Genomic DNA, 27601 nt, shown 5'->3' on the forward strand with positions numbered 1-27601 from the left:
TCACTTCCCATGAGTATACCCTCACCCTAGCCATTTCTGTCTTCAAAATCAATGACTAAAGGACTTCCTGAAGCTCTGCCTACTGGGAAAATGTCCCTTCTCCAATCTCATCACTGCCATCACCCCTGGGATTGGGTTCAAAAGTGCAGCTATAGACATTTTCAGTTCACAGCCATAACAAAGTGACCCATCTATTAACTAAACTTGGATTATTTTTTCTTCTTTTTCTTTTTTTAAAGATTTATTTTATTTATTTGAAAGTCAGAGTTACAGAGAGAAGTAGAGATAGAGAGATGTCTTCCATCTGCTGGTTCACTCCCCAGATGGCTGCAACAGCTGGAGCTGCGACGATCTGAAGCCAGGAGCCAGGAGCCAGGATCTTCTTCTAGGTCTCCCACATGGGTGCAGGGTCCCAAGGACTTGGGCCATCTTCCACTGCTATCCCAGGCCATAGCAGAGAGTTGGATTGAAGAGAAGCAGCCAGGACTAGAACTGGCACCCTTATGGAATGCTGGTGCTTCAGGCCAGGGCGTTAATCTGCTGAGCCACAGCACCAGCCCCATTTTTTCTTCTTTTTCAACAGGTAATGAGGAACGTCCCTGTGGCCGTACTTGGCAGTTGAGGGAGATGCATTGGTACAACAGTGATAGGTGACATGAGGGTCAAAGCCACCTGTTCCTTCAGCCCTCCTATGCTCTCTGGGCCTGCTGGAGCCTAATTTTTGGCATATTGTCCCTCACAGTGGACTGTTGTTGCACCTGCCTGATCTTATGACACAATAAGGCAGCAGAACCCAACTTATGATCACCTGGTTTCTATGACACATGGCTTGATACTCAGTTTCTACCAGGGCTGAGTATCATGACAGGAACTCTTTTTCAAATGGTGTATAGTTTCCTTCAGCAGGTGGAATGGCCTTACTCCAGAACCCTGCCTATTGGAGCTTGCCAGAAGCACGATGTGGCATCTTTCTCTAGTACCATGAGATCTGCAGACTCACATGGCTTAAGTGGCAGGGCTGCTTGTACCACAGGATCTAATTACTATAGAGTCCTTTTTTCCCTGGCCCTCATTTAAAGCCTGCAGCTTTCCAAGTCACCTGATAAATGTATTGCCAAGGACATTGAATATGCTGCCCCTAAAACCCAAGAGGCATACCCAGCGGTCTGATTTTTTTCTTAGTGGTAGGGATGTGTGGTGCAAGAACTTGTCTTATACTTCGGAGGGGATGTTTCAACACACACCAGGCCACCAAACTCCTAAGAAATTCACTGATATATGTCAGACCCTTGAACCTTCATAAGCTTTATCTCCCACCTCCTGGAGATTTATCTTACCAAGGCATGCAGAGTACTTACCACTTCTTGATCGTAAGATCTAATTAACATGGCAGACCAGCACACTGTTCATCTGGATGTCCAGGTTACACAAGATCCTTTGGACTATGTTGTGATGCAGAGCAGAATAGTTAAAATTGCCCTGGGGTTAGGGTATACCATGTCCATGCCTTGTGAATGCAAATAGCTCTGATATTCCTTCCTGGTGAATATAGAAAACCAATAGCATCATACACGTACCATGACTGTTCTATTATGTTCTAGTAAAGACACCAAATGTAATGCAGCAGCTTTAATGAGGCCAATATTTGGTTAAGTTCATGGTAATCTTCTTCTGACATCAGCATGATCCACCCAGTTTTTGCTGAAGTCAGATTGGTGAATTAAGTAGGGTTATGTAGGAATTCCAGACCTGCATTCTGTGTCTTTGATTATGGTGCTAATCTCTGCCATTCTCCTGGACTATTATAAAGTTTTTATTGTCTGTCTTGGTGGGAGAGGTGCAATTTCTTTTCTTTAAGATTTGTTTATTCATTTGAAAGGCAGTTACAGGATGAGGGAAAGAGAAAGAAGGAGAGAGAGGAAAATATTGATTTAGATCTTCCATCTGCTGGTTCACTCCTCAAATAGCCACAACAGGGCTAAACAAGGCCAAAGCCAGGAGCCAAAAATTCCTTCCAGGTGAGTCTGGCGTTTACATGTGTTGCTAGCATTGCAGGCAGTGGTGCTACAATGCTGGCCCCAAGAAGGGAAGTGGCGAAAACTTCTCTTTTTTTTTTTTTTTTTTTTTTTTTTTGACAGGCAGAATGGACAGTGAGAGAGAGAGCAGAGAAAAAGGTCTTCCTTTTGCTGTTGGTTCACCCGCCATAGGCTGCCACAGCCGGCGCACCGCACTGATCCGATGGCAGGAGCCAGGTACTTATCCTGGTCTCCCATGGGGTGCAGGGCCCAAGTACTTGGGCCATCCTCCACTGCACTCCCTGGCCACAGCAGAGAGCTGGCCTGGAAGAAGGGCAACCGGGAAAGAATCCGGCGCCCCGACCGGGACTAGAACCCGGTGTGCCGGCGCTGCAAGGCGGAGGATTAGCCTAGTGAGCTGCAGCGCCGGCCACGAAGACTTCTATTTGGAGTTTCCTACAAAGCTCTTGCTCCATAGTTCAAGGAACCAACACGAGGATCCTTTCAACTACTCAATATTTCTATTCTCCATAAAGGTAACCACTGGTTGGGTTCATGGACTCAGTGAATCTGCTTTGCTTTAGGTGGACCTGCTGGGCCAGAAAATCAGTTATTACCTGACTCTCATTTGGTTATTCATCATAAGAATGCAATTTCTCTATCAGTAAGTTGGTTTTGAGTCTGGGAAATGACTCAGATCTGAAAACTGGAAGGAGATTATGTCTTTCCATTTGGGTGCCTGACCTCAGCCTTCTGCTAATTCATGATTCATTATGAATTCTATTTATATACATTTAGAACCATTCTTTTGGCTGCTCATCTGTCTTGTTCCTAGGAGCACCCTATTTTGTTACTTCTCCCCATAGGTCTCCAAAGTTTGGTCCCCTTGGCTGATATTCTGATTTGATTGGCCATTACAATAATTAAGTGTTAAATCCTTCTGATGGACTAGGTGCTGTCACCTGGCCTCTGCTATTCTCATGTACTCCAATCCCTTTTGCTACCAGGAAGCCTAGTTCTCTAACAGCATCTCTTATTATCAGCCTCCATTACAGAAAACAACTTCTCATTGATGCTGATACCCCTTTCACCTGTGCTTTTCTCACTTCCTCAGTTTCCTTGGAACCTCTTGAGGAAAGTAACCCTTGGTGGACTGTCTGGTCTAACATGGCAGAGCCATTCTCACATGTCTATTTGCATGAGTCTTTTGATCCCTTCCTCCACATCCTGCGATGGCAATTCTGGCCTCTCTACTTCATTTAATGCATGCCATTGATTTTTCCAAGATTCTGAAAGCTGGCTTGCAGCATATTAGAAATATCCCCGAGATACTCTCTGTGGAATTAAATACTACACCATGGGAGCAAAGTCTCATACCAATGAGTTCTCCCTTACTCAGCTTTATATTCTACTAGCTTTAGTCTAACACCTTCTTGATTGCCTCCCAGACATTCTATTTGGCTTTTCTGGTACAAATTATCCAAGTACAATAACATTTTGGCTTGTAATCCCTTTTCAGTCTTTTTTTTTTTTTTTTTTTTTTTTTGGACAGGCAGAGTGGACAGTGAGAGAGAGACAGAGAGAGAAAGGTCTTCCTTTGCCGTTGGTTCACCCTCCAATGGCCGCCGCTGCAGCCGGCGCACCGCGCTGATCCGATGGCAGGAGCCAGGATCCAGGTGCTTTTCCTGGTCTCCCATGGGGTGCAGGGCCCAAGCACCTGGGCCATCCTCCACTGCACTCCCTGGCCATAGCAGAGAGCTGGCCTGGAAGAGGGGCAACCGGGACAGAATCCGGCGCCCCACCGGGACTAGAACCCGGTGTGCCGGCGCCGTCCCTTTTCAGTCTTAACAAAGCAAGCACTATCTCAACTGAAACAAGGGGAAATGGAACCCCAGTTTTGGTCTACTGTCCAAAAGAAGGAGAAGGGAGGAGAGAAAACAGTCTTAAAAGGTCTTCTTTATTGGTGATTCCTGCTTCGGACAGGAAGGAGGGCATTATCTTCTAACAAGAAGGGGGAGTGGCCGGCGCTGTGGTGCAATGGGTTAAAGCCCTGGCACGAGGCACCGGCATCCCATATGGGCACCGGTCCTAGTCCCGGCTGCTCCTATTCCAATCCAGCTTTCTGCTGTGGCCTGGGATAGCAGTGGAAGATGGCCCAAGTCCTTGGGACCCTGCACCCACATGGGGGACCCGGAAGAAGCTCCTGGCTCCTGGCTTCCGATCGGCACAGCTCCAGCCATTGCGGCCATCTGGGGAGTGAACCAGCAGATGGAAGACCTCTCTCTCTGTCTCTACCTCTCTCTCTAACTCTGTCTTTCAAATAAATGAAACAAATCTTAAAAAAAAAAAAAAAAGAGTGGATCACTTCTGCAGGTGTATTGGTCAGAGCAATATTGGATCCAAATGCTGTATTTACCCAGCAATGGTATATGTTCAGGGTCCCTCTATTTCCCTACAGGGCTTGGCCATTAGCCTGGGAGATCTGCCTTGACTGAGCATAAAAGCCATTACTGTGGTTCTTTGTTGTAGTTCAAGTTTCACGTGTGCCTGCTCTTCAGCTTGGTCTGTCTTCCAGCTGCAGGTGAGGTGCTGACAAATGTGCCCACAGACTCTCACAATCCACTTTCCATTTTTTATTAACTGACCTGAACCTGTCATTATCTCTCTTCAGTGTATCAGTAATATCCAGCACCTATCCAAGTCTTCAGTCCCCTCAATGATAACTCCCCAATGTCTCTCGAACACCAGTCACCAACTCACCACAGATGAAGGGCTGCTTCCATATTCCACTGAGTCCTTATGGCCAGTTGTCTAGTGGATGACCCACCCCACATATCTGGAGATCTACATATCTGTAGATATCTAGGTACCAACTATCTTAAGAGTTTACAATGAAAGCATATTCATTCTACTAAGAGAATCGACAGGGATGAACAACTTCATGTGAAACTCAATGTCAATGGAAAAGGGAGTAAACATTTATGAGGTTCCACTATGTTCCAGACACTATGTGGGCTGTTTCAGAGCAGCCAGTGGGGCATAGAATGCAACACAAGAGGATGAATGGAATGGGCATAGAGCAGAGGGTGAGTGGGAGGACAAATGACTTCTGGGTAAGAAACTTACATGTGCCTTGCTGAAATGACCTCTTTAAATATGAAAGACTTCATATCTGAAAGAGATCACAATGAACTGGGATGAGAATGGGAAAACTGGAGATAAGAACATAATGCTAGAAATACAGGCCTGGGAGACTCAAGAGGGAAAAAAAACTCAAGGCATGAAATTATCATGCAATTTAGAAAACCAGGTCTGTAAATACATGGCTTTCATTGGCATCATTTTTTATGAATGCTTATTGCTTATATCAAGAGACATCATAAGCTTTAAAGGCACTAAGCTGGACTAGTTAAAACTCTTCCAGGGAAGTACTATTATTATTATTATTATTACTATTATTATGTACAACTTGCTGAACATCTACTGAATACCAAAACCTCCACTGAACTCTGTAAATAGGATTTCTCTAGCCTTCCCAGCAACCCTGCCATCTGGGCACTATGCCTACTTAACAAGAAAATAAAGCCAAGTAAGTTTTTGTAGCTTGCACAGAATCCCACAAATTTCAAGGGGAAAAGCTGCTGCATTGCTGAATGTTTGTTTTCAGGATGAAATGGTTTAAAAAATAAAGCTCTTTAAATATGCACATTAGAATCACTTGAGGACTTTAGAAATCCCAATGTCAGTTGGAATTGAACTGGTTTTAACTGAACCAGTTCAATTAAATAGGGATTGCTGGTTTCAGACCTTACTGTTAAGTCTTTAATCCACTTCTAGTCAATTTCTGTGCATGATGAAAGAATCCAATTTCATTCTTTTGCATGTGATTATGCAGTTTCCTCAACACTACTTATTGAAGACTTCCTTTTCCTAACTCTATTCTTTGTGCTCTGTCAAAGATTATTTGACCGCATATGTGTGGCTTTATTTCTCAGCTCTCTATTCTGTTGCAATAGTTTATCTGTGTTTTTATGCTAGCACCATACTGTTTTGATTATCATAGCTTTGTAAAATTGATGGAAATTGGGGAGTTTGACACTATCATTTTTGGGTTTTTTATTAAGATTTCTGTGGCTATTTGGGATCTTTTGTGATTCCATATGAATTTTAGGCTTTCATAAAAGAATTATTTATTTATTTATTTATTTACTTAAAAGGCAGAGGTGACAGAGAGAGAGAGAGTGAGACATTGACAGAGACAGAGGTCTTCCATCTACGGTTCACTCTCCAAATGGCCCCAGGCTAGGCCAGATTGAAGCCAGGAGCTAGAAACATGGGTGGCAGGCACCCATGTACTTGGGCCATCATCTACTGCCTTCCTAGGCACATTATGAGGAAGCTGGATCAGAAGCAGAGTAGCTAGGATTTGAACTGGTGCTCTGGTATAGGATGCTGGCATCACAAGTGGCAGCTCAATCCACTGTGCCACAAATGCCAGCCCAAGATTGTTTATTATTTGTGAAAAATATCATTGGAATTTTGGTAGAGATTGCATCAAATCTGAATATTGCTTTGAGTAGTATGGACATTTAAACAATATTAATTCTTCTAATCCATAGAAAGCTATCCCGTGTATTTTCTTCAATTTCTTTCATTAATGTTTTATGGTTTTCAGTGTACAAGTCTTTTACCTCCTTGATTAAATTTATTTCTAATTGTTTTATTCTTTTAGATATAACTGTAAAAGGGATTACTTTCCTAACTTCTTTTTTGGATAGTTCATTGCTAGCATATAAAAACACAGCTAATATTTGCATGTTGATTTTGTAAGGTCTGAAACTGTAGAACTCCCAGAAGAAAAAATAGGGAGAAACCTCCTTGATATTGGTCTTGGTAATAATTTTTCAGATGTGAGCCAAAAACATAGCCAATGAAGGAAAAATAGAGAAATGACAAGTCAAACAGGCATTTTTCCAAAGAAGATATATAAAAAGATGCTCAACATCATCAGTCCTCAGAGAAATGGAAATGAAAATCATGAGATATCACCTCACACCTGTTAGGGTACCTATTATCAAAAAGACAAAAGATAACAAATGTTGGTGAAGGTGTGGTGAAAAAGGAACACTTGAACACTGTTGGTATGAATGTAAATTGGTATATCTATAATGGAAAAATAATATAGAGATTCCTCAAAAAGTAAAAATAGAACTACCATATGAGCCAGCATGTATAAGTGTCTCAAAAAATATCTACTTCCCATGTTCATGTTCAAAAGCCACAATATGGAAAGAGCTTGATGGATGAACAGACTAAAAAAAAGTTTGTGGAAAAAATGAAATTAAAAGACTAAGTTCATTTCAGTGCAAAACATTTTTTTTTAATTTTTTTTTATTTTTGACAGGCAGAGTGGACAGTGAGAGAAAGAGACAGAGAGAAAGGTCTTCCTTTTGCCGTTGGTTCACCCTCCAATGGCCGCCGCGGCCGGCGCACCGCGCTAATCCGAAGGCAGGAGCCAGGTGCTTATCCTGGTCTCCCATGGGGTGCAGGGCCCAAGCACCTGGGCCATCCTCCACTGCACTCCCTGGCCACAGCAGAGGGCTGGCCTGGAAGAGGGGCAAGCGGGACAGAATCCGGCGCCCCGACCGGGACTAGAACCCGGTGTGCCGGCGCCGCTAGGCGGAGGATTAGCCTAGTGAGCCGCGGCGCCGGCCATCAGTGCAAAACATTTTTGAAATCCATGCATAGTTTTTGCAGAATGTAAATTTCCATGAACTTTTTGAAGTACACACACACACACACATACACACACTGGAATATTATTCAGTCATTAAAAGGAAGTTTCACCCTTCGTGACAACACAGATGAAGCTGGAGGACATTCAAAAAGTTTGTGGAAAGTGGAATTAAAAGACAATTTTATTGGGCCAGCAGTGCGGCATAGTAGGTTAAGCCACCACTGCAACACTGGCATCCCATATGGGTGCTGGTTCAAGACCAGGCTGCTTCACTTCTAATCCAGCTCTTCCAATCCAGCTCTGTGCTTAAGGCGTGGGAAAGCAGTGGAAGATGGCCCAAGTGCTTGGGCCCAGAACCTTCATGGGAGACCCAGAGAAAACTCCTGGCTCCTGGCTTTAGATTGGCTCAGCTTTAGCTGAAGTGGCGATTTTGGGGAGTGAACCAGCGAGTGGAAGACTTTTCTCTCTGTCTCTCCCTCTTTCTGTCTGTAACTCTGCCTCTCAAATAAATACATATAATCTTTTTAAAAATCAGGAAAAAAATTAAATTCATGCATTTGAAGGTTCCCGAAAATCTCATGGAAAATGTGTATTATGAAAAATTATGCATGGATTTCAAAATTTTTTTGCCGCTAAATAAATGTGACTTTTAATTCCTTGTTCTGTGAACTTTTTAAAGTACCCTCATATTAAGTGAAATAAACCAGGCACAGATAAATACTATATGAGCTCACATATATGTGGAATCTAGAAACATCCAGTTCACAGAAACAGAGAATAGATCAGTGGTTGCCAGGGGCTGTGGGTAAGGGTAGGGAAAATAGGAAGATGTTGATCAAAGGGTACAAACTTTCAGTTATAAGAAGAACAAGTCCTGAAGCTCTGCAGTACAGTACTGATGTGAGGAATGTGTTATTAAGTTGATTGTAGTGATCACAGTACAATGTGTACATACATCAAGTCAACACTATACACCTTGAATGTTTACAATCTTTGTCAATAAAATATTTTTAAAATTAAGAAGTAGGAGGCAAAAGAATGGCTGGGTTGATTCCTCAGATAATTCAAACGGACAGCCAAAGTTGATAAGCGTTTCCTTGAACAGGAGGCAGTTTATGCGAAACTGGCTAGACACCACATTGGAGATAACAGAAGAGCTCTGATTGTGGAAAACTTAGTCATGTGGAAGTAATTATTTTAATCTAATTCTAACATTTCTATTGCAAGCTGCCCTCAAAGTATTTTCATACCTCAGACTGAAGTAAATCCAGGATGGAGAATATTAGATGCAGGAGTTTGAGCTTTATGCTGTAGGCAATAGACGATCATGTAGAGTCGTTGAATGTTTCTGAGCAGAGGAATGATGGAAACAAAACAGCATTTTAATAATTAAACAGGATGTAGGCTGTCAAAGCAAGAAGGACAATATCTGATGGAACTTGACCTTGGTGTGTGGGGGTAGAGGGAGGGCTACTAAGAAAGAAAGGGTTCAAGAGGTTCTGAGCATGGGATTACATGGAAAGAAATAGCCCCAGGTGTCAAGTATCAGGTGGTTGCAGGGGTGACCTGAAGTGTTTGTGTGCAATAGAAAGGGAGCTACGTGGCTCACGGGAGCGATCCACATTTGTGCTGGAACCAGCCAGAAAAGACGTGGCTTTCCTGGTATTTGGGCCTGAGTAATATAGTCCAGCTAAACAGGAGGTGAAACTTATTAGAACAGGAGGTCAGAGAAGCCATGAGAAACTGAACCTGAACCTGAACTGTGTTCCTATCAATGACTTTTATACTCTCATGTAGGAAAATATGTTTTGAACTAAAAAATAGAAAGCCAATGCATCTATACAAAAAGGTGTCCACCGAAGGGAAAAAAGAACAAGATTACAGTACCGAATATCAATATAAGAAGGTAAATTCTCAGGGTGGGCACTGTGATACAGCAGGTCAAATCTGCAGTTGTGACGGGGGGAACTGGTTTGAGAGCCGGCTACTCCTCTTCCAATTCAGCTCTCTGCTAATGTGCCTGGGAAAGCAGCAGAGGATGGCCCATGTGCTTGGGTTCCTTCACCTATGTGGGAGACCTGAAATGGAATTCCTGGCTGTTAGTTTCAGCCTGGCCAAGCTCTGGCTGTGACAGCCTTTTGGGGAGTGAACCAGTGGATGAAAGATCCATTGATCAATGGATCAATCTATCTCTTTTTCTCCATTTCTTTAATTTTTTAAAAATTTATTTTATTTGAAAGGCAGAGTTACAGAGACAGGGAGAGACAAAGAGAGAGAGAGAGAGATCTTCCATCCACTGGTTCACTCTCCGAATGGCTGCAATGACTGGGACTGGATTGGTCCCAAGCCAGGAGCCAGGAGTTTCTTCTGGGTCTCCCACATGGGTGCAAGGACTCAAGCACTTGGCCCATCCTCTGCTGCTTTCCCAGGCACATTATCAGGAAACTTGGTGGGAAGTGGAGCAGCGAGGACTTGGACTGGCTCCCATATGGGATGCTGACACTACAGGCAGCATGCTTTACCTGCTACACCACAGCTCTGGCCCCTTTGTCTATGTTTCTTCCTCTCTGATGTACTGCCTTGTAAATAAATAAATAAATAGCAGGCACTGCAGCTCAATAGGCTAATCCTCCGCCTAGTGGCGCCGGCACACCGGGTTCTAGTCCCGGTCGGGGCGCCGGATTCTGTCCCGGTTGCCCCTCTTCCAGGCCAGCTCTCTGCTGTGGCCAGGGAGTGCAGTGGAGGATGGCCCAAGTGCTTGGGCCCTGCACCCCATGGGAGACCAGGATAAGCACCTGGCTCCTGCCTTCGGATTAGCGCGGTGCGCCGGCCGCGGCGGCCATTGGAGGGTGAACCAACGGCAAAAGGAAGACCTTTGTCTCTGTCTCTCTCTCTCTCTCTCACTGTCCACTCTGCCTGTAAAAATAAATAAATAAATAAATAAATAAATAAATAAATAAAACTTTTAAAAAAGGCAATATCTCCTTACTATTACAGATTGTGGGAGCAGAACTAATCAACAGTAAATCAAAGATTTTCAGAATGCCCTTAATAATCACAGAAAAGGGAACCTCTTACTAAGAAAAGGAGAAATCGCTTAAAACCTATTGTTTATTTTATCCTTTCAGCTGTCTTTTCTTTAATGCCTATTTCATGAAAGTGTCTTGCTATGAATACTAAGGAAGAAAGGACTGAGAGTTGTTTAATTATCTTCCAAAAATGTGCATTAAAATTTAGGTTAGTGTTATACTATCAAAGGATAAATATTGGCCTTATTTCTACCTACCCAGCTTAATGTCAGTGCCTGGCATTTTTAATCACTCTCCAGCCAATAATCTCGACTTTCTCGCTCCATTTTCTTTTCATCATACCTAGCTGGCAAGGCCCCAACCCTGAATGAATCCAACATCTGTCTTTGCCCAGCATCCACCTGGGCTGTTGAGTGCTGGTGATGAAAATCACACAACAGGGCAGATGGGCACTGATAGAAATACACGGCTGCACCTGCAAGTGAGCCCTACCTATTGGCAAGAAGTCTTGCGATTCTATCCTGCCAGCAATCTCTCTAATCCTGCCCCAGGATTATTTGAAACCTGCAATCTTTTCAGACACACAGTCATTGCTTTCCCTCTTTCCACTCCTTTCTCTCATTCACAGCAGGTGAACGTTTCTTCTTTATAGAGGAAACTGAAGCTATCCGTAAAGGAACTGCTTCAGCTTTCACCAGACCTATAGCTGTCTATGTGACCCCAGAGAAACTGAAGGGGAGACTGGAAAACATGGCCGCAGCATTTTGCACTTGCTGTTATCAACAAGTGGAGTCTATCTTCCCATTCCTTGAACCTGATTTTGTGATTTGCTTTAAACAACAGATGTGCCGGAACAGGGCTCCTCAGAGCTTACAGCTTTCACCTAAAATGTTTTTGAGGCCATACACATGGTGTAAGGTGGTCTGAGCTTGACAGCTGAATGAGGAAAGACCATGCAGAAAGACAGACCTAGTTGAGAGCCAGCATGGAGGCCACAGGCACACAAATGAGGTCTTGTTAGATCCTCCGGCCCCAGTATAGCAACCTCCTTCAGTCAGGTCAGGAATGCTGGGTGAGACCAGCAGAGCCACTTGACTGTGCCCAGCCAACCTGTACAATCGTGAGAGATTGTTGTTTTACACCGCTACACTCAGGGGGTGCTTATAGGGCAGCAACAGATACATGATAATTGCTATCCTTTTCTGCCTACCCAAAGAGAAGTGCCCCCTTCTGCTCAAGTGCCGTCCTTCCTCCATGCTCTGGGCATGACCTCTTGCTGCTTTAGAGACAGAGAACTGCTACCCTCAGTATCTCCCTTACAACTGGTCCCATTTAATCAGCAATAAAACATCTCTAGCCTTTCTTGACTAATGCTCCCTTAACTCCGAGTTCACCTCCTGGGATATTGAACTATATGCTATAGGCCCTGAGTTTCACATCCCCTTCACAGCTAATATTATGAATGAGAATAGCATGTATGTACAGAACACTTGTGCTAGGCACAATTATAAAAACTTTACATATGTCATTAACTTCCTTAACTCTCACAACAGCCTCATGAGGTAGTTGTCACTATTATTCCACTTTTAGAGCTGAGGAAATAATATAGTTTACCTTGTTAATTAGGGGAAGGTTCAAGAACAAAGGCAGCTTGCACAGCTATAGAGGCAATTCTGTTAACCAACATGCTATAACTTATCTATACTTTTTGTTCCAATTCCTCACTTTGAATGCATTCTTCAGGTGAATAGAGACTGGCTTTTTAAAAATTATTTTTTTTAATTATTTAAAAAATATTTGAAAGGCAGTCAAGAGCCAGGAACTTCATCCATTTCTCCCACATGGGTAGCAGAGGCACAAATACTTGGCCATCATCTGCTGCTTTCCCAGGGGCATTAGCAGGAAGCTGGATCAGAAGCAGAGCAGCAGGGACTTAAACTAGTGGGATGCCATTGTCATAGGTAGCAGCTTAACTCACTGTGCCACAATACCTGCCACAGACTTCAATCCCTGCTTCATTACCACAACTACTCTTTTTTTAAATTATTTATATATTTGAAAGTCAGAGTTATACAGAGCAAGAAGGAGAGGCAGAGAGAGAGAAAGAGAGAGAGAGAGAGAGAGAGAGAGAGAGAAAGGTCTTCCATCCACTGACTTACTCCCCAGTTGGCCACAACGGCTGGAGCTGTGCCGATCCGAAGCCAGGAGCCAGGAGCTTCTTCTAGGTCTCCCAAGTGGGTGCAAGGGCCCAAGGACTTGGGCAATCGTCTACTGCTTTCCCAGGCTGTAACAGAGAGCCGGACTGGAAGTGGAGCAGCCAGACTCAAACCGGTGCCCATAAGGGATGCAGGTGGTAGCTTTACCTGCCACGTCACAGCACCGGCCCCACAACTACTCTTGTTAGTGTTAAAAATTATCTGTATTATTGGTAAGACATGCAGTATTAGTCAGGCAACATCACTCACAAGGAAGTAAAATTTGGCTTTCAAGGCGTCAAAAAAACCTTAAGATTTTACAGTGGTTTGTATCCCTCCAAAGTTCTATCATAAACAGATACACGGTATATGTGTGGTATTAACATTTCATAGGGATAGACAAGTAGGGGGTAGGAGGAACCTAAAAATGCCCCGCAGTGGGAAACAGTTGTAAAAGAAGTTAAGAAACACTGGGATATATTTAACACCACAAATTTAGTGTTCTCCTTTTCAGAACTGCTTGGAGCCAGAATGTTTCAGATTTTGGAGATTTGGGGATTGTAGAATATTTGCATAGATTTACCTATGGAGTATCCCTAATCCAAAAATCTAAAATCCCATTGGATACTTTTTTGGGCATCATGTCAGTACTTAAAAAGTTTTGGATCTCAAGCCATTTCAGATTTCAAATTTTCAGATTAGGGATGCTCAACCTACAGTGGCTTTATCTCATTTGACTTCTTGGCCAAATTCAACATTATCAACCATATCTTCTTTTTTTTCTTTTCTTTCTTTCTTCTTCTTCTTCTTCTTTTTTTTTTAAAGGCAGAGTCCGACAGTGAGAGAGAGAGAGACAGAGGGAAAGGTCTTCCTTCCATTGGTTCACTCCCCTAATGGCCGCTACGTCCAGCGCGCTGTGCCAATCCGAAGCCAGGAGCCAGGTGCTTCCTCCTGGTCTCCCATGTGGGTGCAGGGCCCAAGGACCTGGGCCATCCTCCACTGCCCTCCCGGGCCACAGCAGAGAGCTGGACTGGAAGAGAAGTAACCAGGACAGAACCAGCACCCCGACCAGGACTAGAACCCGGTGTGCTGGCGCCGCAGATGGAGGATTAGCCTAGTGAGCCACGGCGCTGGCCCAACCATATCTTCTTTTCAACCCTTCCCTCTTGCCTTTCTATTTTTTAAAAAGATTTATTTATTTATTTATGTGAGAGGCAGAGGCAGAGAGAGAGAGAGAGAGAGAGAGAAAGGAGGGTCCTCCATCCGCTAGTTCTCTTCCCAAATAGCCAATCTGGCCAATCCGAAGTTACGAACCTGGTGCGTCTTCTGGGTCTACCCACACTGATGCCTGTGGGTCATCTTCTGCTGTTATCCCAGGCACATTAGCAGGAAGCTGGATTGGAAGTAGATCAGCTGGGACTCGAACTGGCACCCATATGGGATGCCAGCACTGCAAACAGCGGCTTTACCCGTTAAGCCACAGCACCTTGGCTTTTGTGAGATAATATCCCTGAGTCCCAGGGAGATCTGGCCTCCTCCTCACTCTTCCTTTTTTGCTTCTCCTTTACTCAGCCCTTGAATGCTGAAGGTCCCCAGGACCTGTTCTTTTCTCACTGTAACACATTTTGCAGGTGATCCAATTAACTCTTGGCTGCTAATTTCCACATTCTTTTTTTTTTAAGATTTATTTAATTTATTTGAAAGGTAGAGTTACAGAGAGAGAAAAAGATAGGAGAGAGGTAGGGGGAGGGAGGGGGAGAGGGAGAGGGAGCGAGAGGGAGAGAGAGAATGAGAATCTTCCATTCACTGGTTTACTCCTCAAATGGCCACATCGGCCGGGGCTGGACCAGACTGAAGCCAGGAGCCAGGAGCTTCTTCCGGGTCTCCCACGTGGGTGCAGGGTCTCAAGCATGTGGGCCATCTTCCACTGCTTCCCCAGGTGGACTAGCAGGGAGCTGGGTTGGAATGGAGCAGCCAGGACTCAAACCTGAGCTCATGTGGGATGCCAGCATGTAGGTGTCTTTACCTGCTTCACCACAACACTGGCCATGATTTCCATATTTTTATCTCCAGCCTTTCCTTTGAGCTGGAGACTCATATATCCACCTTCCCACTAGATGTATTAATCTCATTTTTTTCTTTTTTCTTTTCTTTCTTTTTTTTATTTGACATGTAGAATTATAGACAGTGAGAGAGAGAGAGAGAGAGAGACAGAGAGAAAGGTCTTCCTTCCATTGATTCACTCCTTATATGGCCGCTACGGCCGGAGCTACACCGATCCAAAGCCAGGAGCCAGGTGCTTCCTCCTGGTCTCCCATGCAGGTGCAGGAGCCCAAACACTCGGGCCATCCTCCACTGCCCTCCTGGGCCACAGCAGAGAGCTGGACTGGAAGAGGAGCAACCGGGACTAGAACCAGCGCCCATATGGGATGCCTGTGCTGCAGGCGGAGGATTAACCAAGTAAACCATGACGTTGGCCCCTCATCTCATTTTTGACATGTCTAATATGGAACACTTACATTTTTTCCTATACTTGTTCCTCTTAAAATCTTCCTCATTCAGTAAGCAACAACATCGTAGGAGTCATCTTAATTCCTTCCAGTTCTTTACTTCCCATCCAACTAATCAGCAAGACCCATGTATCTCTCCATCTCCATCTCTCTCTCTCTGTCTCTCTCTCTGTCTGTCTGTCTGTCTCTCTCTCTCTCACTCTCTCAGTATTGCTCCCTACAATCCATTCTTCACACAGCAGCCAAGATAAATCACATCTGGTCACTCCCTGCCTCTCAACCTTGCAACGCCTTGCTGTTTCCATAGATATAAAATCTGGCCTTCCCACTGTAGACTAGAAGATCTTAATATCACTTGGTCCCCGTGTGCCTCTCTGTCCTCACCCCCAGGGGTTCCCCCTGTTGCTGCAATCTTATCACACAAAGTCTACTTCTGTTCCTCATTCCTAGCTAAAGGCCTTTGCACTTGCTGCCTGTCTGATCTGCTTGGACCACCGTTCTCCCCGATAGTAGCAGGTTTTGCTTCTCAACCTTCAGGTCTCAGCTCAGAGAGCCCATGACCACTCACCAGTCTAAAGGAATTCCCTCCAAGTCCCACATTCTACCACATTGCCCTGCTTTATTTCCTTTCTGATACTTGTACTGTCTCCCATTTCCTGCGAGCTCCCTGCCTCCATTTCCCTTGCCCCTCCTGTTTAAGGAGCTCTCATTTTCTTGCATGATCCTGCTTCTTATGACTACACTTAATTGGCATGAGAAAGGCCCATCTCAGCTGCAGCAGAGCACTTTCAGGGGTTTTCAGAACTGGAATTGAGAAACACAGTTAAATCATTGGTAATGGCAGACAGTGAGTAAAATTCAGCAACTGCTGTTGGGCATGTTTCCAGTTGGGTGGAGCAAATGAGTCCAATAATGCCCATATGATGAAGGGGAGAAAAGCCAGTCAAAACTGAAAGTGTTTTTGGTTGTTTTTAAAGTCTAAATTACAGTCTGGATGTTTATGGAGTTATTTATTTTTGGCATCATTATTTTCCTTTTCTTTTTTTAAATCTTAATGTATTTGAGAGACAGAGAGAGAAAGCTTCCATCCCTCTGTTCAATCCCAAGATGCTTAAAATGGCCAGGTCTGGTCCAGGGCTTAAACCAAAAGTTAAGCCAGGAGTTTGCAACTCAATCTTGGTCTCCATGTGCATGAAAGGAACTCAGTTATTTGAGCCATCAACATCGCCATACACCCAGGGTCTGTATTAGGAAGAACCTGGAATCAGATGGCGGAGCCAGGAATGGAACCCACGTACTCCAACACGGGATGAGGCATCTTAACTGCTAGGTTAAACACCCACTACTGCATCAATATTTTCTTTACAAATTTAATAAAGGGTGGTAGTGTGATTGAGCTAACTTGCTCTTTCTGTGTCTTACACTATAATCACCTCTAGATACCTCATATATACCTTTTGGTGATGAAGTTGATGAACATGCCACTTGTGGAATGGGAGGTTACATACATTAAAAACATGCTTTGACCCTGAGAAAACCGAATCCAAAATGGTAGAGCAAAAAAGTATGTGTTCAAAGGCAGAGCTGAGGCAAGATGCTAAATACTTTAAAATGACAGTCACCTACCGTCAATTTCTACTTTATAGAAATTGATCCAATGAAACATATTCTAATTAAATATAATTATGCAAGCTGAGAACTTGGTACTGGCAAGGCTGGGGTCAAGAAGGGTCATATCCAGTTGCAAGAATCAGGAAAGACTTCAGGGCCAAAGTAGGCATTTGAGCTGTATGTTGAGAGATGGGTAGGACTGCAAAGGTCAGAGATGGCGTGAGGAAGCATCTCAGCCTTCAAGAACAGGACAGAGAACAGAGTATTTGGCACAAGTATGAAGGATTGTGTGAATGTCACTGGCAGTGAAACAAGCGAATGAGTGCCTATGGCATTGCTAATCACGGCATTGGGAGGTTCAGTTTTAGAGATTTTGTTAGAGATGATAGCAGAATGTTCCCTTTGATGGTTCAGGAGAAAGTTGAAATGTAGGACTGGCTTGGGGGAGGCATGTTAACACTGCTGATGTCAAATTTAGGATGTAGATATAACTACACTTTAAGCAAAGAAGTTGGGGGCATTGCTTGAAATATGGACCAGTGAGGGTCACAGACTTTGCAATATCATTGGAAGTTCTTATGGAGCAAGGAGATACGGGACATCAATATGATTGGGGGCGAGATCAAACTGAAAGGATAGCACAGTGTCTCTGATATGCTCAATTAATTAAAGTAACAATTAAGTTTGCTCTTTAATCTTTGATCTACAGGGAGTACATTCTAACATAGGTTTCTCAAGTTTTTGGAATAGTTCTATGTGCCATAAGCCCTTCTTGGTTCATTGCTTTGGATCCGCAGGCCATTTCTTACCTTGCACAACTGAGTTTACAGCTACTGCTTTTCTCTTTCCTACAAGCGCAGACACAGGCCCCCAGCTAAGACCAGGCTGGTGTCCCAGGGATAATAGCAGGGCATTATCACATGAAAAATAACATGTAAAATTGGTGTGGGATGTAACTTCTCCTGACACATTAGCCATGCTCCTTTGTAAAAGGTTCCTAGTGACTGTCTGTTTCTCTGATTTCCACCCTGATACCATGTTTACAGGCCAGCTTACCTCAGTTACTTCAGGGAGAATTCATATCTTCATCCACAGTGCCTGTGAGAAGTAAACATTGGGTTCATTTTCTTTTTTTCTTTTTTTTTTTTTAAAAAGATTTATTTATTTATTTGAAAGGCAGAGTTAGAGCTCTTCTATATGCTGGTTCACCATATGGCTGCAACGGCCAGATCTGGACTGATCCAAAGCCTGGAGCCAGGAGCTTCTTCCAGGTCTCCCACATGGGTGACAGGGGCTCAAGTATATGGGCCGTATTCCACTGTTTTCCAGGTTATTAGTAGGGAGCTGGATCAGAAGTGGAGCAGCCAGGATTTGAATCAGCATTGCAGGTGGCAGCTTCCCCAGCTAGGCCACAGCGCTAGCTCCTGGGTTCATGTTCAAAGGTGTTTAGCTCTAACTAGACATCTAACTAGCTTAACAGCTTGAAGACAAGTAGCTAGCTAGTATTAACAGCTAGGTTACATGCACCAGAAAGTTCTTTTTTTAAAGATTTATCTATTTTACTTGAAATTCAGAGTTATACAGAGAGAGAAGGAGAGGCAGAGAGAGAGAGAGAGAGTGGGGCCAGTGCCGAGGCGCAGTAGGTTAATCCTCTGCCTTTGGTGCCGGCATCTGTTATGGATGCTGGTTCAAGTCCCAGCTGCTCCTCTTCCGATCCCACTCTCTGCTGTGGCCTGGGATAGAAGTGGAGGATGGCCCAAGTGCTTGGGCCCCTGCACCCACGTGGGAGACCCAGAAGAAGCTCCTGGCTCCTGGTTTCGGATCGGTGTAGCTCCGGCCGTGGCGGCCATATGGGAAGTGAGCCAACGGAAGGAAGACCTTTCTCTCTGTCTCTCTCTCACTGTCTGTAAATCTATCTCTCAAATAAATAAATAAAATATTTTTAAAAAATTTTAAAAATCTTTAAAAGAGAGAGAGAGAGAAAGAGGTCTTCCATCTGCTGGTTCACTCCCCAATTGGCCGCAACAGCTGGAGCTGTGCCGATCTGAAGCCAGGAGCCAGGAGCTTCTTCTGGGTCTCCCAGATGGGTGTAGGGGCCTAAGGACCTGGGCCATCTTTTACTGCTTTCCCAGGCCACAGCAGAGAGCTGGATTGGAAGTGGAGCAGCCGGGACTCAAACCAGTGCCCTTATGGGATGCTGGCACTGTAGGTGGTGGCTTTACCCACTATGCCACAGCACCGGCTTCTCTAGAAAGTTCTTAAGCAAACAGGATGTTGGTGGCCAAAACAGATGAAGCAAATGCTGGGAAGGTTGTAATGCCCATAGTACTCAGCCAATGAGGGGGAGGGACCTGCTTACTAAACAGCCCACTGTAGACCACCTGGGTGTGCGGGCTCACCAGGTACTGGATCTTGCAAGCTCATTAATAAATTTTGCTTTAACTGCACTTCTGAGTCTGAGTGTTCTTTGGGGTGGACTGGTGAGGCTATTTCTCACGATGCAGAGCAAGCCAAAACAGTAGTCAAAGTATATTTCTAAAAGTCTGAGACCTTCTGGAATGTCCTGCTCAGGTGGTGCAGGAGGTGGTGGAAGTGGGGCTACCCTCAGCGCAGTGTAGTGGTTGGATTTCTTAAGATCTATGAGTAAATATGTGGATAGAGAGACACGTTGCTCAAAAAAAAAAAAAAAAAAAAAACAAAACCACTAAATACACTTTTCCAGGAAGAGTCTATTAAAGTCCATATTTGTTAATGTCATTCGTTAATGAAGCAAAGGGACAGTCCTGCTGGAGAAACACCCATTTCACCGCATTGAATGGAAATAAAAATCTCCATATCCCTTTAATAAAAGCTCTCATTTTTTGCATACTTGCTCTTTGCTAGGGACTTTTATAGCTTCATTTTGCAAAGCAAAAATCCAGGGTTCCATTTAATCTGATCCAGTATACTTAAATGCTAAATATTTAATATACTAGATAAAAACAACTTAATCTAAACCAGCAGTGAAGTCCCTAATTTTCTCCATGGAAACTTATGCAAGAGAAAGTCTTTTTGTGGGTTTTTCACAAAATGGTTTCGTCATCAGCATCATCGTCATCATCAGCTGTACATGGTTATTTCTGACATAAACATGTCCATTCATTCATTGATTCACTAACAAATATTTGCTGTATAGCAACATCAAGGCATCGTACTAGGAGTTTGTGGAAGATGCAAACATGATTCCTAATAGGAATTCATAAACTAGCAAGGGAGAGAAAATAAAAAACAGAATTTGATGAGTATCACAGGAATTGGGGGGGGTATTTTAAAAATGGAAAAGATCTTCTTCCCTCTGGGGAGTGGGAAATTTTAGTGGAAATGACAAAAATTGAACGCCAAAAATTAAAAACAGAGGCGCAAAGACGAGGGACAAGAGAAAAGGAGGGATTATTACCAAGGTGTCAGGACTCCTCCAGCAGACAACTTGCCTACCTTAAAATGATCAGCAAACGAACGTCTGTGGATTTAGACCTAGTAATTATACCCCCAAACTGGTGCTTTAAGGGCAGCAGTACAAAAGGCCATACTCAAAATAGCGTCGCCTCTGAATGGACGGGAAGGACCGTGAGAGCTGTCCGGGACGAGGGCAACAGCGTCCAGGAGCAGTGTGGACGCTCGTTATTGGTTCGCTTTCCCATCAGCGCATTCTAGGTTTCCAGTGAATGCCGGTACGTTGATACCACTGCGCGGCCCCTTATCGGACTGGTACCGCCACGAGTGTCTCCAGTGGCTGCCAGGGCGCTGTTTACAAATAGCATTCGTCCGATAAAGATGATGTTCTTTAATCTCCGGAGTTCAGAAGAGACACAGAATATAAGTGTAATATTCTTTAGCTTCCCTCGTACGTGAGCCTCTTGAGTCCAGTTTTGGTTCAACTCGGACTCCAGTAATACCACTGTAAGAAAAAGAAAAAGAAAAAGAAAAAGAAGAAAACATTTTTTTTTTATCCCTTTAAGTGAATGAAACTAATCTCGTCTCGGACTACTAATCCCATCACGCAACACTCCATATTCCCACCGTGCGGGGTGGAGCCGTAAAGGGGCGGCACAGCGGCGGCCCAAGCATTCTGGGCGTTGTAGTCTGGGGCCGGGCCACCGCGGGCGCCCATCCACGTGGTACGTTTGGCGGCAGCTTTGGGCAGTGGCTCCCCGGCTCCCTTCCTCAGTGCCCTCGGGGTGCGGGCGCCAGCAGGTACTGCCAGCCGCCGCGGGAGCCGGCTGGAGTCGGGGCCCGAGGCTGCCCCAGGCTTCGCGACGCTTTTGCGACAGCCGCGGCCGTGTTCCGCGGGTGCCCTCCCTCCTCCTCTCTCTGAGGAGGTACCGGCTGTTGTGCGGCGCTGCCTTTCTGTTGGAGTGTATGGGAGAGTGAGTGAGTGAGTGAGTGTGAGCGTGTGTGTGTGTGAGAGAGAGGGTGAGGCGTGAGTGCGCGTGTGAGAGAAGCAGAGCCCACCGCGGCCGCCCCGCCGCTCCCACCGCAGCGGGAGCAGGACACGCGCGGCCGGAGAGAGCAGCGGAGCCGGCGCCCGCGGAGCCCGCGGGGACAAGGGCAGAGACACCCGCTCCCCACCCCCCGCCGTCGTCCCTCGGCTCTCCTTCGCCCGGGGGGAACCTCCCCACCCCGGCCGGCCTCTGCCCCGCTGCCCTCCTGGATGTCCCCGGCGCTCTCGCGCGGCCTCCTCCTGCTGCTGCCGCATCCGTCGCGCTGGTGCTGCGGCCGGCGGGCGTAGAGCGGGCGGGTTCCCGGGGGCTTGCGGCTGCCCGTGCTTCCCCGGTCCCCACCCCGGCCCCCGGCCCCCCGACCCAGCTCTCCGGCCTCGGAGGCTGTGACAATGGACTATGACTTTAAAGTGAAGCTGAGCAGCGAGCGGGAGCGGGTCGAGGACCTGTTTGAATACGAGGGCTGCAAAGTTGGCCGAGGCACTTATGGTCACGTCTACAAAGCCAAGAGGAAAGATGGGTGAGTGTGAGTGTGTGCGTGTGTGTGTGTGTGCGCGCGCGCGCGTGCCGGGCGGCGCTCCCGCAGGCCGAGGCAGGTAGCCCCGAGGGAGAGTCGGCCGCCGGGGTGCGGGGCGCTGACTCCCTCGACGCCCGCAGGTGTCCCCGCCAGCCGGTGTTGGGGAGGCAGTGGTGGACGAGGGCTGCGAGCCCACCGGAAAGCCTGCGTGCTGCATCTGCGTTGTGCTGGGGTGCTCGGTGGGGACAGGAGCCTCTGCCCAGTGGACTGGATACTTTCCGAGGGTTTCGGTCCTGGATTTTTTCCTCCCTCTTGTAAATGCGCTTGTAAAGCGCACTTGCAGTGCTTTCTTTTCCTCCGGTCGGTCGGTTGGTTGATGATGGTACTGTTCTGGGGCTTGGCTCAGCCGTCTCTGGAATGACATCCGTGAGTCTGCAAGGGAAGCTGCGAGCCTTTCCCCCACCAGTTTGTGACCAATTTATGATCAAATTAGGGTTTTATTTGTGGGGAAGAAGGCAGCAAGTCAGTATGGTTCTGGAGCGTTCCTCGTGACCATCGGCCACACAGATGTAGCAGTTGCTATTTGGGTATCATTAGCTGTGAGTTTTTACCTAGAACAATGGGGGTTTGGTGCAGGGTGGGTAGTGGGGAAAAAGACAAGTGACAAATAGGGGCTGCCTTGTGCCGGCTGTTTCCCCAACATTTAGCACCTGACTGTGTGCTTTAAATAATCTCTGCTTTAAATATTCTTCCCTAGAAATAACTCAATTAAATCTGACTGGTAATGCTCCCAGTTTAGTTTCCTAATAGGCTAGTGAAGTGTTCCTTTTTCCTTTGTCAGTAGGTGAATGTGTTGTAATATTGACAAAAGAGAAGGCAGTTCTTAGTTGGGGAGGAAATATATTTTATTCACTACTTGTTTTCCTCTTGTGAAAATGGATGTTGTCTCTGTAGGAGATATTGGGAAACATTGGTGGGAAGGTAATGTCATAGCTTATTATATAATCTTTGGGTTTTATTGGAAACAAAATAGCTTTACTTGCATGGCTGCTGTTGGATGTTGAAAGTAATTTTATTTTTTCAAGTTAGGTAGGAGGGGATGTTCAGATGTTCAGAAATACATTAGCACTAAAAAACGTGAAACCATTCATAAAGCTGAAGCAAGTTCTCTGGGAGAGTAGGGGGAGGCCGTATTTAGAAATACTTTAATATTCTGGATGTTGGAAAAGGAAATGTATATGTACTCAGTCTATTTCTTCGGTATTGAATGAAGTGTCTTTCGAAAAAATATTAAAATGGAGCCCAGGAGAAAGATAGTAGTTCTAATTAAGTTGGAGCATGTATTTCAGTGCTTTGAGCAGTAGTAAAGTAGTACAGATGTCCACAGAAGGTAAGGATTTGAAAACTTGCTGCTCTGGGTGCTACGTGCATTTAAAGGTACTTTTTAGCGTAGTGGATAGTCTGGTGACATTTGAGAAATCAGTGTCTGGAGATACTGCTGACTCTGGTGTTGTCTAATTAGATTTCTCATTGAAGTTTTACTCTGTTATGACATATATTTTAGAAATTATCCTTATTAATTTACCATACATTTTTGAAAGGCCATCAACCATCTCCCCATCCCCCAATATTATGTAACTTTGGGCATATTCATACAATCTCCAATCCCAGAAGATTAGACATGGTAGTACATTTGGCCAATTTGTTGTCTGTTTTATAAAATTCTAGTGACTTTAAATTAGTTTTAATACCTTTGAGAAGCCAGCTCTATTTTCATAAATTCCCACTTTAAGCTAATAAAATATGCAAATTTGTTGTAATTCAGATTTTATTTAAAAACTAATATTGTGTGTTGGTAGGAAGTACTGTTATTTTGTTATTTTATATCTTAATGGTCATTTTATTTTAGCCTGTTAGGAATAATTTGAAAAGAATTTAAAAATAGTAAATTATTTTTTAAAAAGCTGGTGTATTGTGTAGAAACATTTATTAGTTATTTGTGATAGTTGAACCAGTAACATTGCATTTGGGAAAAGTTTTTATTGTAATCCTTTGGGTTTGTTTTTCAGCATCCTTTAATGATTCTGTTTATATGATGAACTTTTTTTTAATGGATCAAATGTCAAGAGAGTTTTAAAATTACTTAAAACAGGGGCCGGCGCCATGGCTGACTTGGTTAATCCTCTGCCTGCAGCGCCGGCATCCCATATGGGTGCCGGGTTCTAGTCCCGGTTGCTCCTCTTCCAGTCCAGCTCTCTGCTGTGGCCCGGGAAGACAGTGGAGGATGGCCCATGTGCTTGGGCCCTGCACCTGCATGGGAGACCAGGAGGAAGCACCTGCCTCCTGGCTTCAGATCGGCCTAGCTCCGGCCGTGGCGGCCATTTGGAGGGTGAACCAACAGAAGGAAGACCTTTCTCTGTCTCTCTCTTTCTCACTGTCTAACTCTGCCTGTCAAATAAAAAAATATATATATAAAAAAATTGCTTAAAACAGTTTGTTTTCCAGAGGGAATAGTTCTTGGTTTGGCTTCTTTTTTATAACCTGACTCTGGTAAAATACCAGATTGTAGTTATGAGGTTCTTTTGATCTTATGTCAGTAAAATGTAATTTAATACATTTTAGTCCTGGTAAAATAAAGTTTCTGGCAGTTTAATCTTTTATAATAAGTTGATCAAATAATTTGTTTCTAGTATTGATTTACTTTCAAATTAAATTATGTATTCTCCAACCGAAATTTCAGAGACCGCCAGGAAATCAAATGGTAGCTCATTCAAGGAGAATCCTGAGATTATCATAAAATAAAATAATGTAAATAAACTTTTATTTAGACTTATTTGCCTATTAAAATGAGTGTATGTAAATGTTACTTTCTTTCAGTTGTCCAGTGGGCATAGAACATGAATGAGTGGTAAAAGAATTTAGACCCCCGATGCCACAACTCAATAGGCTAATCCTCCGCCTGCGGTGCCGGCACCCCGGGTTCTAGTCCCGGTTGGGGCATCGGATTCTGTCCCTGTTGCCCCTCTTCCAGTCCAGCTCTCTGCTGTGGCCTGGGAAGGCAGTGGAGGATGGCCACTGCACCTGCATGGGAGACCAGGAGAAGCACCTGGCTCCTGGTTTTGGATCAGCGCAGTGCGCCGGTCACAGCGGCCATTGAGGGGTGAACCAATGGTAAAGGAAGACCAAGACCTTTCTCTCTCTCTCTCTCACTGTCCACTCTGCCTGTCAAAAAAAAAAAGAAATTATTAAATTTTAGGAAATAAAATTGCTTGAATCTTCATTTCTTTGATTTAATGAATGAATTTTTTACAGCTCTATGCTAGTATACACTTATGATAAAGTCAATCTTTTAAGGAATGTAGGGAAGGGGGAATATTTTATTTGAATCATGATTACAGTACAAGAGGAAAATGGGCCTTTCATAATTGTGTTAATTTCAGATTATAATAGTTAAAATATATAAAGATAGTAGAATTAAAATTCACTTGTTCTCAGTATCATAAATGAGAGTGTGTCCTTTGTGTCTGATCACTAGAAGGATACTCAGTGGGAGGCAGGGGGTTCATTCTTCTGAGTCCATTTTATCTCTTCTTTGCAGACTTCAGGCAACCAAACTCATTTTCTTTGAAAGAATGGAAAAGTATAAGAAGACAGAAAACAATTTGTCTTTTAAAATTCTAGACTCTCAATTTAGTCACTGAACATATGTAGAGTTAAAAACTCAAGTTGGGGGCCAGCATTGTCGCACAGGGGGTGAAGCTACCACTTGTGGCAGCATCCTACACCAGAGTACCAGTTTGAGTTCTGACTGCTCTGCTTCTGACTCAGCTCCCTGCTGCTGTACCTGGGAAGGTCGTGGAGGATGACCCACGTTCTTTGGCCACTGGCATCCATGGGGGAGACCCAACTGGAATCCTGGCTCCTGGGTTTGGTCTGACTCAGCAGCTCTTGCAGTCATTTTGGAAATGAACCAGGAGATGATGGAAGATCTTTTTGTATGTATTCCACCCCCCACCCCCGCCATGTCATTCTGCCCTTCAAATAAACCAATAAATCTTTTTTTTTTTTTTTTTTTGACAGGCAGAGTGGACAGTGAGAGAGAGAGAGACAGAGAGAAAGGTCTTCCTTTTTGCCGTTGGTTCACCCTCCAATGGCCGCCGTGGCCGGCGCGCTGCGGGCGGCGCACCGCGCTGATCCAATGGCAGGAGCCAGGTGCTTTTCCTGGTCTCCCATGGGGTGCAGGGCCCAAGCACCTGGGCCATCCTCCACTGCACTCCCTGGCCACAGCAGAGGGCTGGCCTGGAAGAGGGGCAACCGGGACAGAATCCGGCGCCCCGACCGGGACTAGAACCCGGTGTGCCGGCGCCGCTAGGCGGAGGATTAGCCTAGTGAGCCGCGGCGCCGGCCAACCAATAAATCTTTAAAACAGTCAATTTGGAGTAAGAGTTTTATCCCCAGAAAATAAAGAAAAAAAGAATTTCTTAAATAGTGTTCTCAATCTGTCTTCAAAAGAATGGCTAGTATATAATTAGGATTGTTGTGTGTTTTAGGTACACAGAAAACGTTCTTTGAGGCATATTTGTAGAAAACTGAGACATTGGTGCACAGTGATAATGATAAGAATAGCTAAATTATTGAGTAATTAATTACTAAATCCTGAGTGTTAATCATCTGTTTAATCCTTGTAACTATGTCCAGTTGTTATTTTTCCCTATTACAGGTGAAGAAACTGAGACTTAGAAAATGGGTACATGGCTAATTAAGTGTTAGCAAGGAATAGATGCAGACGTCTTACTCCAGAGTCCATGCTCTTAACAATTATGCTTCATTATAAATAATATACATTTTAAGTATAAATATTGGTTTCTAGTAAGTGTAAATATTGGTTTCCAGTAAGTTGCTTAGAAAACATGAATGCTTTATCATAGAGCTGTTCTTTTCAATAAACTGTATTTTGGGGGTATATTTTCTGAATGGCTCTAGCTTTCCAAATGCTATGAGAATATGTATATAAATGGGTATATATGAATATACATGTATTTGTGTATCTGTAGATTATATACATATGCTTTGTACATATGTGTGTGTGTGTGTTTGTGTTTTGTGTATGTAGGACCAAGCTCTAAAAAAAGACATGTTAAGATAAGAAAACTTTGTATCCAAGGAAAATACCTCTGTATTAGGGTCTCTTGGAGACCTGAGTTTGAATTCAGACTTTGCCTGTTATCAACAGTATGACCTTGGGCAGTCATTTGTCCTTTCAGACCTCGGCTTCCTTATTCGTAAGGGTAGGAGGCTTCAGTAGATAATTTTTGAGGAATTAATAATCATGAACATAAAATATTACACTTTTTTTTTAATTTTTTTTTATTTATTTAATGAATATAAGTTTCCAAAGTACGAATAATGGATTACAATGGCTTCCCCCCCATACCTTCCCTCCCACCCACAACCCTCCCCTTTCCCGCTCCCTCTCCCCTTCCATTCACATCAAGATTCATTTTCGATT

At 44.3% G+C, this 27601-nt stretch overlaps 1 protein-coding gene and 1 non-coding gene across 12 annotated transcripts in view; one reads left to right on the plus strand and one right to left on the minus strand.

Moving 5' to 3' along the window:
* Positions 1–1356: 1356 nt before the first annotated feature.
* On the minus strand, positions 1357–21121 carry LOC108177011 (uncharacterized). The gene is made up of 5 exons (XR_016213418.1): positions 20572–21121; positions 18154–18195; positions 9003–9100; positions 5142–5187; positions 1357–1539 (listed from the first exon to the last, which is right to left on the minus strand). It is a non-coding gene; the product is annotated as an uncharacterized LOC108177011 (transcript).
* Positions 21122–21144: 23 nt separating this feature from the next.
* Positions 21145–27601, plus strand: part of CDK8 (cyclin dependent kinase 8) — a 144657-nt gene continuing 138200 nt past the window's right edge. For 6 of the 11 annotated variants that reach the window (XM_008259887.5, XM_002712792.6, XM_017343459.4 and 3 more), the window contains exon 1: positions 21238–22095. In XM_008259887.5, the coding sequence (XP_008258109.1) occupies positions 21968–22095 (128 nt within the window). In that variant the 5' untranslated portion in view covers positions 21238–21967. Of the gene's footprint in view, positions 22096–27601 lie in introns of all 11 variants that reach the window. The other 5 variants (XM_070049187.2, XM_089304421.1, XM_089304419.1 and 2 more) reach the window with 4 other exon arrangements.

The sequence above is a fragment of the Oryctolagus cuniculus genome, chromosome 9, assembly GCF_051225735.1.
Source record: "Oryctolagus cuniculus isolate XC-2025 breed Fujian yellow rabbit chromosome 9, ASM5122573v1, whole genome shotgun sequence".
Lineage (NCBI taxonomy): Eukaryota > Metazoa > Chordata > Mammalia > Lagomorpha > Leporidae > Oryctolagus > Oryctolagus cuniculus.